Below are 15570 nucleotides of genomic sequence, written 5' to 3'. Positions count from 1 at the left end.
TCTCCTGGAACCAGCATGGTTACAACTAAACTGCAAATAGTCTTTTAGATGGTATTATAGGTGGTAATAACTGTTTGTTTTGGGGGGGGGGGAGGAAAAGTGGAGACGGGCAGAAGTTGTTGTTAAAGTCCAATCCTGTCTCCTAGAAGACATAAGATAAATACACGAGAGGGGAGGAAAAAAAAACACACTGTAATGATAGAAAATGCAGCTTCTGCCTTTGGTGTTGACTCACTCTTGCAACTTCTCCGTTGGAGAAACGCAGGCGTGGCACACAATCTTATTAGCCACTCTGATACCTGGCGAACTTGTACCAGCATCAGGCTATTTGGGGCATTGCTTTTAACTGTTTCTTTGGTCACTGGCTCAGAGCAGTGTTGCAAAATGTGCAGCCTCAGCAAGCTAAGCCAGACTCTTATTAAACAGACGGCAAAGGGACAATAGGTAAGACAAAAAAAAAAGGTAGGGAAGGAAAAGACACAGAAGTTTGGGGTAAGTATAACAAAGTTTCATATCCCAAATGGTGTTTGCCATCTCCACTAGCTCTGGCTAAATCCCAGTGTTATCTGGATCTCTCTCTCGGACCCAGCCTGGTTAGGATATCCCTCAGGATCAAGACAGTGAAGGACCAATGCTATTACAGTGAATCCCAGGATTTCAGGAAATGGATGGAGGTAGCAGCCATCATGGTGAAGCTCACTCCTTCCTATTCTTCCATCTTTCAGTCAGGCAGCATCCACCTTCAATTTCCCCCCAAAATCTTCTTTTAAGGATCCCAAAGGGGAATGATGGGTAGAATAGCCCACCCTCATTGTTTCATCTACCAGTAGGCCTAATTTCCCGCTCACCAGTTTGGGTTTATTGGTTTCCAAACCCACCTTTCTCTGTTTACATGAACTTAACCCTGTCTTTGGGTTGTATTAGTAGATCTTTTTGTTTGGACTAGGTCATTCTGTCTCCCTTTTGCACCTTGCTTTATCTATATTTATTGTTGTGAGTTATTGTAACCCTTTATACACTCTTACTTTCCCACAGTTATGCTCACAAATGGGGTCGGCCTAGAGTTACAGCTTTTGACATGCAAAGAAACTGGCACCCAGCCACCCCAAAAAGGGAAGCGTCCCACAACCCCAACCCTCAATCACAAGGCAACTCCAAAATCCCTGCCCCCAACACACATATAGATAAGACTGAGAACAGCATTTTTTTACTTAAACTTCAGAAGTGGGAACACTGCAGTATTGTCAGCTGTACACAAGATATCCCAGTCCATTGTGGTAATACAAATCTTTAGACCTATTTAAAAAAAAATCAGCAGATTAAATTAGTTTTCTGGCAAATCCATTAAAATAAACCAGCCAAGGCAGTCAAATACCAGCCAGGTTGTAACCCTAGGTAGGCCAACTAGGCCCCAATTATTACAATAGCCCTATAATAACAGATACTTAAGAGGTAGAAAACTAAAAGATTCAACAACTGGGAAAACAACTACACTATATACACATGAAAAAAAGAGAACAAATTATTATATCTGAGAAAACTGCATATAGTTAAAAACCACATATTTGGGGTCTGCTTCTGGTTGGATTAAACATCAAACCCCGAACTGGCTGCAGTCAGAGCAGGAGCAGGCCCTGGATTAGAGCCAGATTGCGTCTGTGACTGTGCTTCACAGAAGAGGAAGAGGGAACAGGGCCAACATGCACTTCCTCAGTGCTAGCAAGAGTTACTGCAGCTGAGGGGCTGTTTGAATGGACCCAATGTCAGCAGAGTTCTGCTTTATTACAACCTCTTCTTTCTCCAACACAGCCCCTAAACTGCATTAGCTTTATGCTACTGGGGAGTTCCCCTATCCCGGAGAAGTTTCTTGCTGGTCCGTTTTAGCTACATGCCACCCTTTTTGTGCTGTTTGAGCAGACGTCTGCAGAAAATGGACCATACCCATCCAGAAATTTAAAAATTTCTGGATCTTTCTGCTTTTCCCTTTACATTATCAGGGTTTTGATTAAATGCAGTGTACAGCAGATCATGAAGAAATGTTCATGAAGTACTAATCATTTGTGCAAAGATTTGCTTATAAAGAGGCAAGAAATATATTTTCCCATGAAATTAAATTGTAGAAAATAAAAGACTGAACCTTTTGTCCTCTGTTATATAAGCAGCTTTCATGCTAGTGCTTCTTTGGTAAAAATAGCACGGTGGTCTGGGGACACTAATTTATTTCCCCCTAGTATTATCAGATACTGAAATTCACATCTGTGTTTCTAATATTTTCAGTCTCTTTCTCCATAGGTTTCATATGTCAAAGCTATCGACATTTGGATGGCAGTATGCCTGCTCTTTGTATTTTCTGCACTTCTGGAGTACGCAGCTGTAAATTTTGTGTCAAGGCAACATAAAGAGCTTCTGAGATTCCGCCGAAAGAGGAAGAAGAACAAGGTAAAAAACAAACAGACTAGCAATACTCACATCTTTGAGAGAGAGATGGATTTGCGCTAAGAAATGGCTTTGGTTGGTAAGGATTGCACTGCTTAAAGTGGCTGTAGAAATAAAATGGTAACATAGGGTGAAATTCACCCTGGGCAGTGGGTCAGTACAAGGACCGCACAAAAATTCTACTTAAATCCTCAAAAGGGGGATTAAGGAGGATTTAAATTGTGGATGAGTCATGTGCAGGCCCCACTGTCCAGAGATGAATTTCACCCTGTGAAAGCACTGTCAAAGTGCTCCACGATTGTGGATGTTGCTGGCACACACAATTGCATAGAAATTTATTAAATATAGTTTCTTAATTTGGCCCTAAGGACTTCTACTGAGCTCTAATGATGTATCTAATCTAAATGCAGTTTTTGATAAAAGTTCACTTTTTATGAGTTTTTCTGCTGGTAGAAAGTACATTTTCTGTTAAATGCAGCTAAGTCTGTTTTTCTTTAAAATAGTACTTGAGTACCACATTGTGCCACCTTTACTCCTGGGGAGGTCACATCCTCAGCTGGTATAAATTGTCATACAATTATCACTTAACTTAAGAGCTATGATCTGCTGAAGTTCTGTGCCCTCTGTTGAATCTATTGGGACTACTTGTGAAATATGTTACTATTCATCACAAGTAGGGTTGGTCCAAAGGTCACATCCTGCAAGTCTTCTCTTAACAAAGAGTAAATGTTGAGCAACGGCTTCCAGAATTTGGGCCACATTACTCAACTATATGAGTTAGACTTCCACTACTCATTGCTGATTTTTTATTAGGGGAAAATGGGAGACTTCCACTACTCATTGCTGATTTTTTATTAAGGGAGACATTACTTTTCCCCCTAGACTTTCATCAAGAACCTGATCCATCTTCTATTCAAGTCAGTATGAATCTTTCTTTGGCTTTTACAGGAGTTGGATGAGGCCATTATGTAGAATATTGCTATGTATCAGATTTCAAATTGTATTAAAGGAGAGCATGTCAATTAACTCATAAGTCTTTCAAATTCCTGGAGACCTGGGCTCAAATTATTATTTAGGTCACAAGCATAAAGTGATTTATCAGCTTATTCCCCTTATATTGCTAACATATTATAAATCTATTACACAATACAGCATGCCTGGAGATTCCTGTCTGCAAGAACTAGCCCTACAACGGTAAGGTCTGTAGGGAAGGATTGTTGTTTACATAAAAAAAAGCTTGCAATGGCTTGTTCCAAGCCCATGCTCTTTGTCCAGCATTTTCAGACATTCCACTGACATAAGGGCTAGTTCCTATATTTTATGTAACTATTTTCCAGGGGCAGCTTTGGCCTGGTTCCATGGGTTCAACTGTATCTACAGTTATCATGAAACCAAGGGAGCCAAACCTGAGTGGTGCTGCAAACCATGCACCAGGTCACACCACCACTCACTTAAATTTGGCCTGGTCAAACCCTCTGTCATGATGGAGGGGCAGCCAGGCCAAATACGAGTGCCACTGCGACCCTGTGTGCCAGATCACAATGCCTGGAGGGAGAGCTGGCCCAGCCCTGCAGGAGGGGAGCCACCACTATGGGGTTGGTGCAGGGTGGAGCAGGCTTATTCTCGAGTATCTCCCAACCCTCCCTCTGCACTAGGGCAGGATTCAGGTTGCAGGTGCCAGGGTGCAAAGTGCTGCTGTAGGTGGCTAATGCCCCCCTTGATTACAACTCAAATTCATGTCCAAGAAGATGCCTCCACAGAATCTGGTGGCTACTTCTGCCCAATACTGGGTTTGCTCCTGTGCCCACTGAGGCTCAGGCCCACCAAGGGCTTTCAGAATCTAGCCCTGACTGAACATGAGGAAGAAAGTGGGGTTGGGGGGAGTAAGGAGTATTGTATATTGTGCTGACTAACAGAAAGTGCACTTCCCCCAGCCATATGGGAGGAAAGGCATTTTTGTGGCAGGTTATTTTTGAAATAATGGCAGCTCTCTGAAAGCAGCTTCAAAGCTTGAAGTCTTAGCAGTGGGCCTGAGAGAGATAGAACTGGGAAGAGTGCAGGTCAGGTAAAAATTAAGGCATCATAGAGTATTAATAGTTATACTGCATGATCCATTATGTGATGATTTTTTGGTCCATTTCTCTTGCTTCTCTCAGATAGAAGGTTTTGCAATATTGTAAATGCAAAGTTTACTTTGGGTCTCAGGCATGCTAATTTCACTTAATTGATTTCAAATAAAAACAATGAGGAGTCCTCGTGGCACCTTTGAGATGAACAAATTTGGACATAAGCTTTCATGGGCTAGAACCCACTTCAGAAGGGTTCAAAAGATGCATGGAGTGAAAAAATACAGTAAGCAAAATATATATTTCAGTACATGAAAACAAGCCAATTCAATTAAGGTGGAAATGGCCTATTCTTAACAGTTGATAAGAAGGGGTGAATACCAAGGGAGGAAAAATTACTTGTGTAGTACTAGTGGAGGCCAATGCAATCAAGGTGGCCTATTGCCAACAGTTGACAAGAAGGTGTGAGTATGAGCAGAGGGAAAATTAGTTTTTGTAGTGACCCATCTGCTTCCAGTCTTTATTCAGGCCTCATTTGATGGTGTCCAGTTTGCAAATTAATTCCAGTTCTGCAGTTTCTCAGTGGAGTCTGTTTTTGAAGTTTTTTAGTTGAAGAATTGCCACTTTTTAAGTCTGTTATTGAGTGTCCAGGGAGATTGAAGTGTTCTTCTACTGGTTTTTGAATGTTATGATTCCTGATGTCTGATTTGTGTCCATTTATTCTTTTGCGTAGAGACTGTCTGGTTTGGCCAATGTACATGGCAGAGGGGCATTGCTGGCACATGACAACATCTCAGATTGGTAGACGTGCAGGTGAACAAGCCCCTGATGGTGTGGCTTCTGATGTGGTTAGGTTCTATGATGGTGTCCCTTGAACAGATAGGCGGATAGAGTTGGCAACGGGATTAGTTGCAGGGATTGGTTCCTGGGTTACTGTTTTTGTTGTGTGGTATGTAGTTGCTGGTGAGTATTTGCTTCAGGTTGGGGGGCTGTCTGTAAGCGAGGGCTGGCCTCATTCTCACAGACCTTGGGAGACAGACCAGTCCTCACTTACAGACAGCCCCCCACCCTGAAGCAAATACTCACCAGCATCTACACACTACACAACAAAAACTGATACAGACTAGCACGGCTACTACTCTGAAACCTGATTTCAAATAGTTTCTTTTCAACACATGATCAAAGTCAGAGTAAAAAACAGATTGGGTATTCTAAGCACAAGGGCGCAGGCTGGTAGAGTAATATATTTCCTTCCTCCTCTAGAATCAAAATAACTTAATTTACATCTTCCATTTTTTAAGACTTCAGCTTCCCCCAATACACCTCTTTAGCAGTTAATCCAATTCAAAGGCCTTGGGGATGGACTCACAAGGTGCTGAACATTCTTGCCTGATCCAGATGACCATTTAAACATGTGCTAAACTTAAAGTACAAGCATAGTCTCATTGATATCAGTGCTTTGGTGGATCAGGCCAGAATACTCAATGCCTTACTGGTACAAGCTCTTGAAATTCCAACACCTCCGGGACCTGGTTCTGATTTCACACTGCTCCTACCCCAGTCTACCTCCTTGAAATTACTTCTGCTACACACTGGTATCAGTGAGCTCAAATTGGACTCCAAGGCTGCAATATCAGACCACATTCCAGAAGATACTCAGGCAAAACTGACATTTAAGTCAGTAAGAGTTGTGTGCGCATATTCCAAGGCAGCACGGGGCAAAGTGTGTAGTGACAACAATATGAACAAACATTTAAGATTTTAAAATATGTAGCATTGAATGAGACAACCCTATCGCAGCAATTTACATAAAGTGACAATATTCACTTTAATTGCATTCATACATAGAACAATTAGAGAAAAATCAATGCCACAGTAAAAAATTCAAGTATTTTATCATTTTAATTTTTGTTATTTCTTTAAAATATTCCTACATTTTATACATTAATTTCTCTAGCTACCCTATGCCTGGATTTCCTTGTTCTATACATTGAATTGAAAAGTGCTAATGATAGAATTACATACATACTTTAATTGTTACACTTTAAAAGGTGAATGATTGAAAAAAGCAAATGACCATTTTTGCTAAATATTAATCTGATATTCTTAAAAAAAAAACCCAAACTAGAACTAACTTGCAGTGTGCATTTTCTCCTTTTGTTATGTTTTTGGGTTTACATTTTTGCCTTTTAAAGAATGTTTTTCATTTCAGTGATGTTAAAAAACAAAAACCAAAACACAAACACACTACTTATCCCCTCTGCTTACTGCATTTTACATCCTCAGAATTTGTTTGCGTCTTTTCTATTGAAGTCAATTTTTTCTATAAGGAAAGGCAGGCAGCTCTATTTGCAATTGACATTGATGCTTTTTGTGGCTCGTGAGCAGAGGATGCTATTGGCTAATGCTGATATCCACCTCTAGGAAAGTGGATTCCAAACCTGCCTCCGGATTTAATTCTGGATTGGAGGTCTGGAGACAACTCTGCCAGTATCCCTTTTCTGACAGCCTTATTTAACACTTTCTTATTGAGCAACTATAAAAAGGACTGGATACATTTACTCAAAGGACATTGCTCCTTGGGAAAACATTTAATAGATCACTCACACTGCTAACAAAAATAATTGAAGTCTTCTGGATTAAAACAGAGTTAAACAGTCTTTTGAACAAAAATGATTGTTTCAGTACATTTTCTAAATATAGAATTTTATGTGCAATTGTATTTAGTAAATTAACAAATACACTTTAACACTATGTTATGCTGGTTTCTGCCTGTCACTTTCCCACTCAGCTATTGTAGCCAGTGGATTATAAAGTTTAGTGTACATTTTGACTCATTTGGCAAAGGTTAACAATCACGGATTCCCAGGGATTAAATTTTATTTGACTTCATTCTTTAACATGCATCATATAAAGAAAACAACTTTCAGTGATCTTTATTTAACCAGGAAATCAGCAGGAGATTGAAGAGAAATTAAATACCAGGATAGGTGTTCAAACAACTGGACTTTAAATCCCCTCTTATGATTTAGAGCTGCCATTCTGTTCCCTATTATACCTAGGTAGATTATAGAAGCAGGCAGTTTAGGGATGAAAAAGCCTTTTAGACAATTCTATCCACCTACAATCTTGGGAAACTGACAGGTTTACAGGGATGGAACTTTACCAGTTCCATAGGGTACAGAACCCCCCTCCTAACAAAATGACTATCCATTTGTGGAATCCGTGTTGTCTAGCCCCTACTTGGGTTTTTCTGTACAGGCAAAGCATGTGGCCCAAAGCTTTGGCTGTTTTAATTTTTAATACTGCAAATCGATGATTTACTCTAAACTGTCTGCAGCATTTTTCAAGATGAAACAATTTTCACATCTAGATTTTGGCAAAAAACAGAATCTGGACATTGTGATTCATACTGTGGTAGTTAGAAGTGGTTGAAAATTCAAAATTCATTTTTAATTAAAAAAATTGACTATTTTCACAAAAATATTTACCATTTATCATCAACTAGCTCTAGTGATAGCTCCCAGTCATGACTACCCCCCTTGTGCTAGATGCATGGAAACATATGAAAATGAAGTCCTTTCTTTGAAGGCCTTACAGTCTAATTTGAGACCAATTGAAACAAGTGAGTTTGATGAACAAAAGGAGGATAGAGGTGGGGAGACAATTGTAATGGAGATAATGATTACAGTGGTGTGATCTTAACTTTGGTTCCAAATTATTTAAAGATGATTTTGTTTTTGAAGACTCAGTCCAACTCTCATGGGAAAGTACAGAAAAAGACTACTGTTGACTTTTACTTATATGTGTGTATTATTTATAGCCCAATCTTACTTCCATTCAAGTCATCTAAACCAACATGTCATGTATTCTAGTCACTGTTGCCTTCCTGATAGATATCATAGCAGAAGTAGGTTGCGAGGATGGATTTGAAGGAGTGGATAATGGCCTTATGAATAGATTCCTGGAGAACATTCCATGCATAAAAGAGAAGCATGAAGAAAAGTGCAGAGATGTTTGTGATAGAAACAGACAGACAAATGACGATTCGAGTCTATCATCACTGATGCAGTGGAGAGAATGGAAATGATGACATTTAACCTTCAACTCCATTCCTGACTGATATTGTTTTAAAAATATTTTTTAATGAACAAAAAGAACATTAGCGACCTTTGGACCAAGTATGACATGAATTAAAAACACAACTGAGACAATCCTTGAAACTGGAGATAAACATTAAGTTCCAAACCTGAGAACTGCTACTATAGTCCTTGTATAGTCAGTGATTGTTTTGCCTGAATCAGATGTGCAGGATCTGGCTTGCAACAAATCATTTTCAATACACTTTAATTTATTTGATCTGAACTTTAAGAATTAAAAACCACTTACTTTATAAACTTTTGTTTTTAAAGCACTGAATGAGCAGAAAGAGACAATAGAAGAGACAGAGTTAGAGGCATCATACATAATTGATCCATATTGAGTTTATTTTTCTTGTTATTTCAAAAGAAGCAAGCACAGAGGAATATTGTACATACACTGAAAAATACAGTTTCTATTTTTAAACTAAATTCTAATGCAATATACTTACTTCTCAGGCATATTCAACCTTTTTTATTCTGTTTTCATAGACCTAAAGATCATGGTATCTTTAATAATGAAAATAGATGCATAGACTAGATTAATTATACCTTTTAATGATAATCACATTTATTTGTTTGTTTTCCTTTGTTTTGCTTTTTCCTTTTTGGTCTTCCCTCCATTTTGATGAAAGTATTTTGGGGGAGTGCTTGATGGAAATGAAATCAATGAATCATTGCGACGTAGCAATGGCTTGAGAAGTGCAGAACATATAGACGGGACTTTGGCTCAAATCTACAGTACAAATTTAAGGGTAAACTATGTAGAAGATGTCCCATTTGTCATAATGTGATACACAATCATTAACGAAGGCCCTGTTCTTTTGTCTGAACTGATGTTTTCCCCCCATGTGGACTCTTTATTACCTGTATGTGATGACATGAAGTCTTATTAAAAAGGTACCTGTTTTGTTAATTCTGTAGTCGATACTGACCTGTGTACATCTGGAATTAAAATTTGACTTTCTGCTATTCCAAGGAAGGCTTAAAAATTAACATCAGAGCTAAGAGAAATAACTTGGTTGGATACATATTTTAAAAAACCTATTCAGCTTTCAACTATAAATGCTTTCTGCAAAAAAGTGTGGAAAGTAAAACATTAAAATGTTCTAAATAACTCAAAGGTTATAAATACATCCTAAAACTATTAGTATTACTTACAGCCAAAAATTATACCAAAGATATTTCAGCAAATGTGTGTTATTCCTCAGGAAGATTAAATTATTTCAAGCATATATCAAACAGAAAACATCTTGAGCCCAAGGTAATTTAAATATTTTGATCATTTTATGCCTAGGTATTTTATACAGTGATACTGATATGCAAAATAAACCAACCCAGCTCACTGCCTTCTAGACTCTAAGGATTCTGGTTGTGTTTCAAAAATCTTTACCTATATTTAGGAGCACTCGTTAATTACTATAATATTTAAAGAGCTAGTAAAATATTTATACTAATAAAAATATATGTAACTAGACTTTGAACAATTTTTAATGATTAATTTGTTAAGCAGTATGCATGAAAACCTCTTGTTTATATTAAAACTTCAGCAAAGGCGTCTATAAATAAGTGTTAATTCATTTTTTCCTTTTTATCAATTACATAAAAAGACAATGCCCCAGACAATCATGTAAGGGGAAAAAAAAGAAAAATTGCTTCATCGTGACATCCTAAAATGAAGACTTAAGTTTTCAAATCAACATTCAGTGCATTTTGAATGGGATATTCTATGGTCCAGATCTTTAGGTGGTGTACGTCAGTATACCTCCAAATGAATGGCTTCACCAGCTGAGGAGCTGGTCCATTTAATTATATATTAATAAAACTGGATTAAAAAAGAATTAAATAAGTTCATGGAGCATAGGTCCATCTATGGATATTTGCCAAGATGGTCAGGGACACAATCCAATTATATTTCAAAGAGAAGTAACAGAAAAATCCACCTATGAAAACAAATGGACCATCAGCGTTATTTGAGATGATTTTATTATTTTCAGATATCTTTGAGGGTGCATTCAGAAGATTAATCTTAGTTAGTAACATAGAACAGAGTCTTGTGTCCCATTTTAGAGCCTGATCCTGCAGATACACACTGAGAGTAGTCCTTACTATTGCAAGAAATCAAATGCTTATTTTAGGTCAATGGAACTACTCACTGTAGCAAGCCCTACATCCAGTAGCAAGTATATAGAGGTGAGGCCCTTAGTCAGGTTCTGGGTATTTAAAAAAAAAATCTGTTGGCCAAATTCATGTTACATGTAACTCCACTGAAGTCAAGAGATACACAAGATGAATTTAGCACTTCATATTTCACCTATTAAAAGTATTACAACAAAGATGTTATTTCCCAGGTTTTTAGACCACAGAAATACTGGTACCAGAGTACTTAGTTTAAAACAGTTTTGTTTAATCATGTCATAACATTTGTACCCTATCATTTTATATTTCTGTTATTCATCCCCATGTTTTATTAACCTACTGCTGTTTTCTTGCTTTCATGTTAATTTTCCTTTTTTTGTTTACTAGAGTGCATTACTAATTACAATAAAGCCACTATAGAAGTGTTATTAAAACAGAAATGCGAATAAGTTTATAGGATTGCAACAGTATAAATATAAAAAGCATTTCAGTGGAATGGCAACCATTCTCAGATTCCATTACTGAGATTTTAAAATCCCTGAGGTGACTGTCAGCCTAAACATTTCAATTTAACTGAATGTTTGTGTGTTTTTTCCAGAATATGCTGATTTGTTGACACCAAAATTGAACACAGGAAAGGAATGGTTTTGACAAACTTCTCATTTAAAAAAAAATTAACAAGCTTTGAAATTTTCAAGACAATCCATTTTGACATTTTCAAAACAAAAACGTCTTTTTTTTGGTTCAGAAGGATTTTTGGTTTAGAAGTTTGTAGGAAAATATAAAAGTCTAAATCAAAATGAAATGTTTTGAAATGAAACATTTCAATTGATCTGATAGGATTCTGTCTATTTTTGGTTCATGAAAAAAATTAAGATTTCCACTTTTCATCCTAATACAGAACAAGGGCTTTTTTTGAAAGCTCAGAAATTCTCACGGAATGGGAAGGAACTGACTTTTTTCCCCCTAAGTCTAACTTGTAACTTTATTTTCTTCTAGTCTTTTAAAGCAACAGCTTTCCTGGACTACATCATTATTTGAGAAATAGGATGTGAATACTTTTTTTTTATTTTGTTGCACTTCAGAGATCTTAAAAGCATATGGTTATAGAGCACTTAAACAAGATCAGATAAGAACAAGAAATAGAGTTTAAATTAATTAAAATATGAATTCCTCAAAAGTAATTAGATTACTCTTCAATAGGATATGTATTGAAAAATAAAAACCACATAGTTTGAAGGTAAAGGAGACTTTGGGATATACATTCAGTCAGTTTTGGTCCTGGTCTCAGTTCCTGTGTACTATTTATATATCTATATTTGCACCTGCAGAATAAGTTACAGCAGCAAATTTGAGCCTGTGCATCTCTACATACCTGGTACCCGTAATTGGGTAAGTAGTGATGCAAAATGTGCTCACAAAATGAAAGCCACCTCTTTGGACATGTACCACATCCCCATGTATGTATATAATTCTTCCTTTCCTTTCAGTGGATTTAGGACCAAATTCAATTCTCACTCACACATGAATAAATCCAGAATAACTGCATTGACATCAACGGATTTGTTCTGTACATACAGTGGAGAAACTGCAAAGAATATGGCCGTTAGTTTTGATCCCTGTGCCTTAGCCTTCTCTACTTATAACATTTTACTTACAATTTCTCTTCATTTTAAAAAGAATTATTTTTATTTGATGTATCTATATGGAACTATAGAGATAAGGCATAAAAATTAGACTAATTAGATGTACAGTATTCAAGCAGGCAGAATTCCCACTAATTTAATTGATGTCAACATGTTATATGTACTACGATAGCACAATGGGGCCCTGGCCTCTAGACACTATGTACAGTACAAGTGATATGGTCCCTGTCTAAAAAAGCAACGTGAGTTTTGCTTGGCCGAAGACCAGGGAATTGGGATCTAAATGAGAAAGAACAGAGTAAATTGATTATTTCTAATGATCTGTGATTGGACAAATTATGGAAGTTAAATTGAATAGATTATGTATTTAAAAATGCCAGTTGGTGAAATCCCTCCCTCCTTGATTTCAATGGACGTTTTGCTATTGACTTCAATGGGACCAAGATGTCATCCAGCAAATATAAAGTGATGGGTTAAAAAAGCCACTGAAGTAAGGATGCAGAACTTTGTTCTCAGTAGATTAGAAATTTATGTAACTGAAAAACTTTCTTACTTTTCTTGCAACAGGATGATGAGGTAAGGGAAAGTCGATTCAGTTTTACAGCCTATGGAATGGGACCATGTCTACAAGCAAAAGACAGAGTGACTCCAAAGGGGCCAAATAATCCCATCCAAGCTGCACCAAAAAGCCTCGATGAAATGAGGAAGGTATTCATTGACCGAGCCAAGAAAATTGATACCATTTCCAGAGCTTGCTTCCCATTAGCCTTTCTGATTTTCAACATTTTTTATTGGGTTATCTATAAAATCATTAGGCATGAGGACATTCACCAACAACAAGATTAAGGCTTGTAGTACAAACTGTTGGGGTTGGCATGTTCAGCAAGAGGTTTTCCATTACAAATGTGCATACAGATTACTGGGATAGTTAAAAGGCACAAAGAAAAAGATCCCATTTGACTTGCTATGCAGAGTCACTATTGGGCAGATGAAGAATGACACTCAGTGAAGGTATATCTGCTATTATTAAGTTTCTACTTCATACTAACTAAACAATCAACTTTTTCATAGTAAAAATCACAACACTATACTACAGCTTTACTGCCAACGTGTTTATACATACTTTTACATTGTGGTACAATTGTACAGTATTCTTTAAAGTTCCTTACAATTTTTTAATTCAACTGTATTTTTAAAAAAATATTACAAAATGGGTCTAATGTCTTAGATGACTCCCAGAGTAACAGATTAAAGGAGGGTCAGAAATTTGAATATAAAATTTACAAAATTAGTAATGAATTACTGATTTGAGTTTTAGAGCTCAAACACATTTTCTTGTTTTAATGACAATGGGTTTTATCATGAGCACAGGACACATTATATTATGGGGTTCTTTTTGAAAAAAAAAAGAAAGAAAAGAAAAAAACAAATTTACTCATACAAAGCACTTCATAAATTGATTATGGTTCCCCTGGAGCTTAAAAAACATGGCAATGCAATGCGCAAAGTAGCACCAAATATCTATTGTCCAGTCTGAAGCGACCCACTGGTCAAACTTTCTGGTACTGTGCACATCACAATGGGAACAAGGTACTGTTTTTAAAGGATTGTTGCCCTTATGTACTTTTAATTACTCACAATCACCCTTAGGTTAATTGAAAGAGAAAATTTAAAAAAAAAAAATCAAAAGGATTAAAAGGATGTTTCTCTCATCAGGAAAATGTTCAGAAACCACAGTATTTGCGGAGACAAGCCAGACAATTAGAAATGACATCAAAATAAGTTTGTGAAAAGTGACATTAAAAACAAAACAAAAGGGATAAGTCACTTAGACTATACCTATGATAAAAGTAACTTTTATGAACTTTTTTGAAGCTGCTATGGCAACATTTCTGCACAGATACTTCCATTATCATCAGTGAAAGTTTGATATACAAGTACCTAAAGATAACCAGGTCAGTCTTTTCTTAATTTGAATGATTTGTTCAATGAGAAGATTCTGACATGACTTCTTAGACACTGGCAGAAAATAGTCTGTATCTTAGAAAACACTAAGCAGTTCTTCTAAAAATATATCAGGACAATCTTTTATTTTTACTGCACTTCATGGTAAAAGATAGGATAAGAAATTGAAATTTTCCCTACTTAGAATTAGATAGATTACATTAATTGCTTCTTTCAAATTATTACAGAATAGATCTTATATCATTTAAAAAAAAATAAACGTCCAGTAAATAATGTTGCCACTTCTCTAATGAAAAGCAAAAAAAAAAAAGTTCTAAAACATGGAAACCTATAGACAGCTACAGGCAAGAGCATACCTGATGCTTTGAACTTGTAATGGAATCCAATAGCTAAGATAAATTACTGAAAAGTTTGTTTTGAGCACATTTAAAATTTTCAGTTTGTTACAGCTCAAAGTGCATACACAAAAGCAAAACAACTGGAGGCAAACATCTGCATTACTAGAGGCATATTGCATATGAACTAGTCATAGCAACATATCCTTGCATTGAAGATTAGAACACAACATTGGTTTTGTTTGAGGATTAGCTAGGGGGATTTTTAAAAGAATGGCAATCTGGTCATGCTAAATTGTCTCAAAACAATTGCATAACCCTTTTTAATTTTGAATATGGTTCTGTTTAGGTTTTCTCCCTCCTACCCCCAGTAATGCATAAAATAGATTTAGAGCAATTGTTTTGGGATATGTGTTAAAATTTTCACAAATGTATTTATATATCCTGTCCAGAAAAACTGAACTCATTAATTCTCATGTGTGCCTGTGTGTGTGTGTGTGTGTATTATATACACAAGAGTGAGAAGCTGACCAAGTGGCTTTTGTCTCCTGCAAACTATTAAATATTATACTCTCTGGAAAGATTTGTTGGTGCATTTCTGTGCCCATTGTATTCAGTGGTAAAGTGTCCCATTTATTTCAAGAGTAGGATTGGGTTCATTATCATGAGGCATTCATAAAATGTTATACAATTCTCCATGCTTGTCTTTTGTTCATTTCTCTTTCCTATTTAAAACAATGATCTTCCCCTCTAACACCAATAAAGGAAATCTGGATGAATCAGTATATAAAGTGTACTGGGCCAGATCCTGCGCTGGAATAAATACAGTCCCTAAGACTACACC

The 15570-nt window shown here is 36.6% G+C and overlaps 1 protein-coding gene across 1 annotated transcript in view; it reads left to right on the top strand.

Moving 5' to 3' along the window:
- The window catches only part of GLRA3 (glycine receptor alpha 3), a 140256-nt gene extending 126401 nt beyond the window's left edge, over window positions 1-13855 (top strand). The window contains exons 8-9 of the mRNA XM_032780174.2: window positions 2293-2439; window positions 12994-13855. Of these exons, the coding sequence (XP_032636065.1) occupies window positions 2293-2439; window positions 12994-13272 (426 nt within the window). The 3' untranslated portion in view covers window positions 13273-13855. The remainder of the gene's footprint in view (window positions 1-2292; window positions 2440-12993) is intronic.
- The last annotated feature ends 1715 nt before the right edge of the window (window positions 13856-15570 follow it).

Source organism: Chelonoidis abingdonii, chromosome 5, assembly GCF_003597395.2.
Source record: "Chelonoidis abingdonii isolate Lonesome George chromosome 5, CheloAbing_2.0, whole genome shotgun sequence".
NCBI classification, from domain to species: domain Eukaryota; kingdom Metazoa; phylum Chordata; order Testudines; family Testudinidae; genus Chelonoidis; species Chelonoidis abingdonii.
This window is presented reverse-complemented; position numbering and strand designations above follow the sequence as displayed.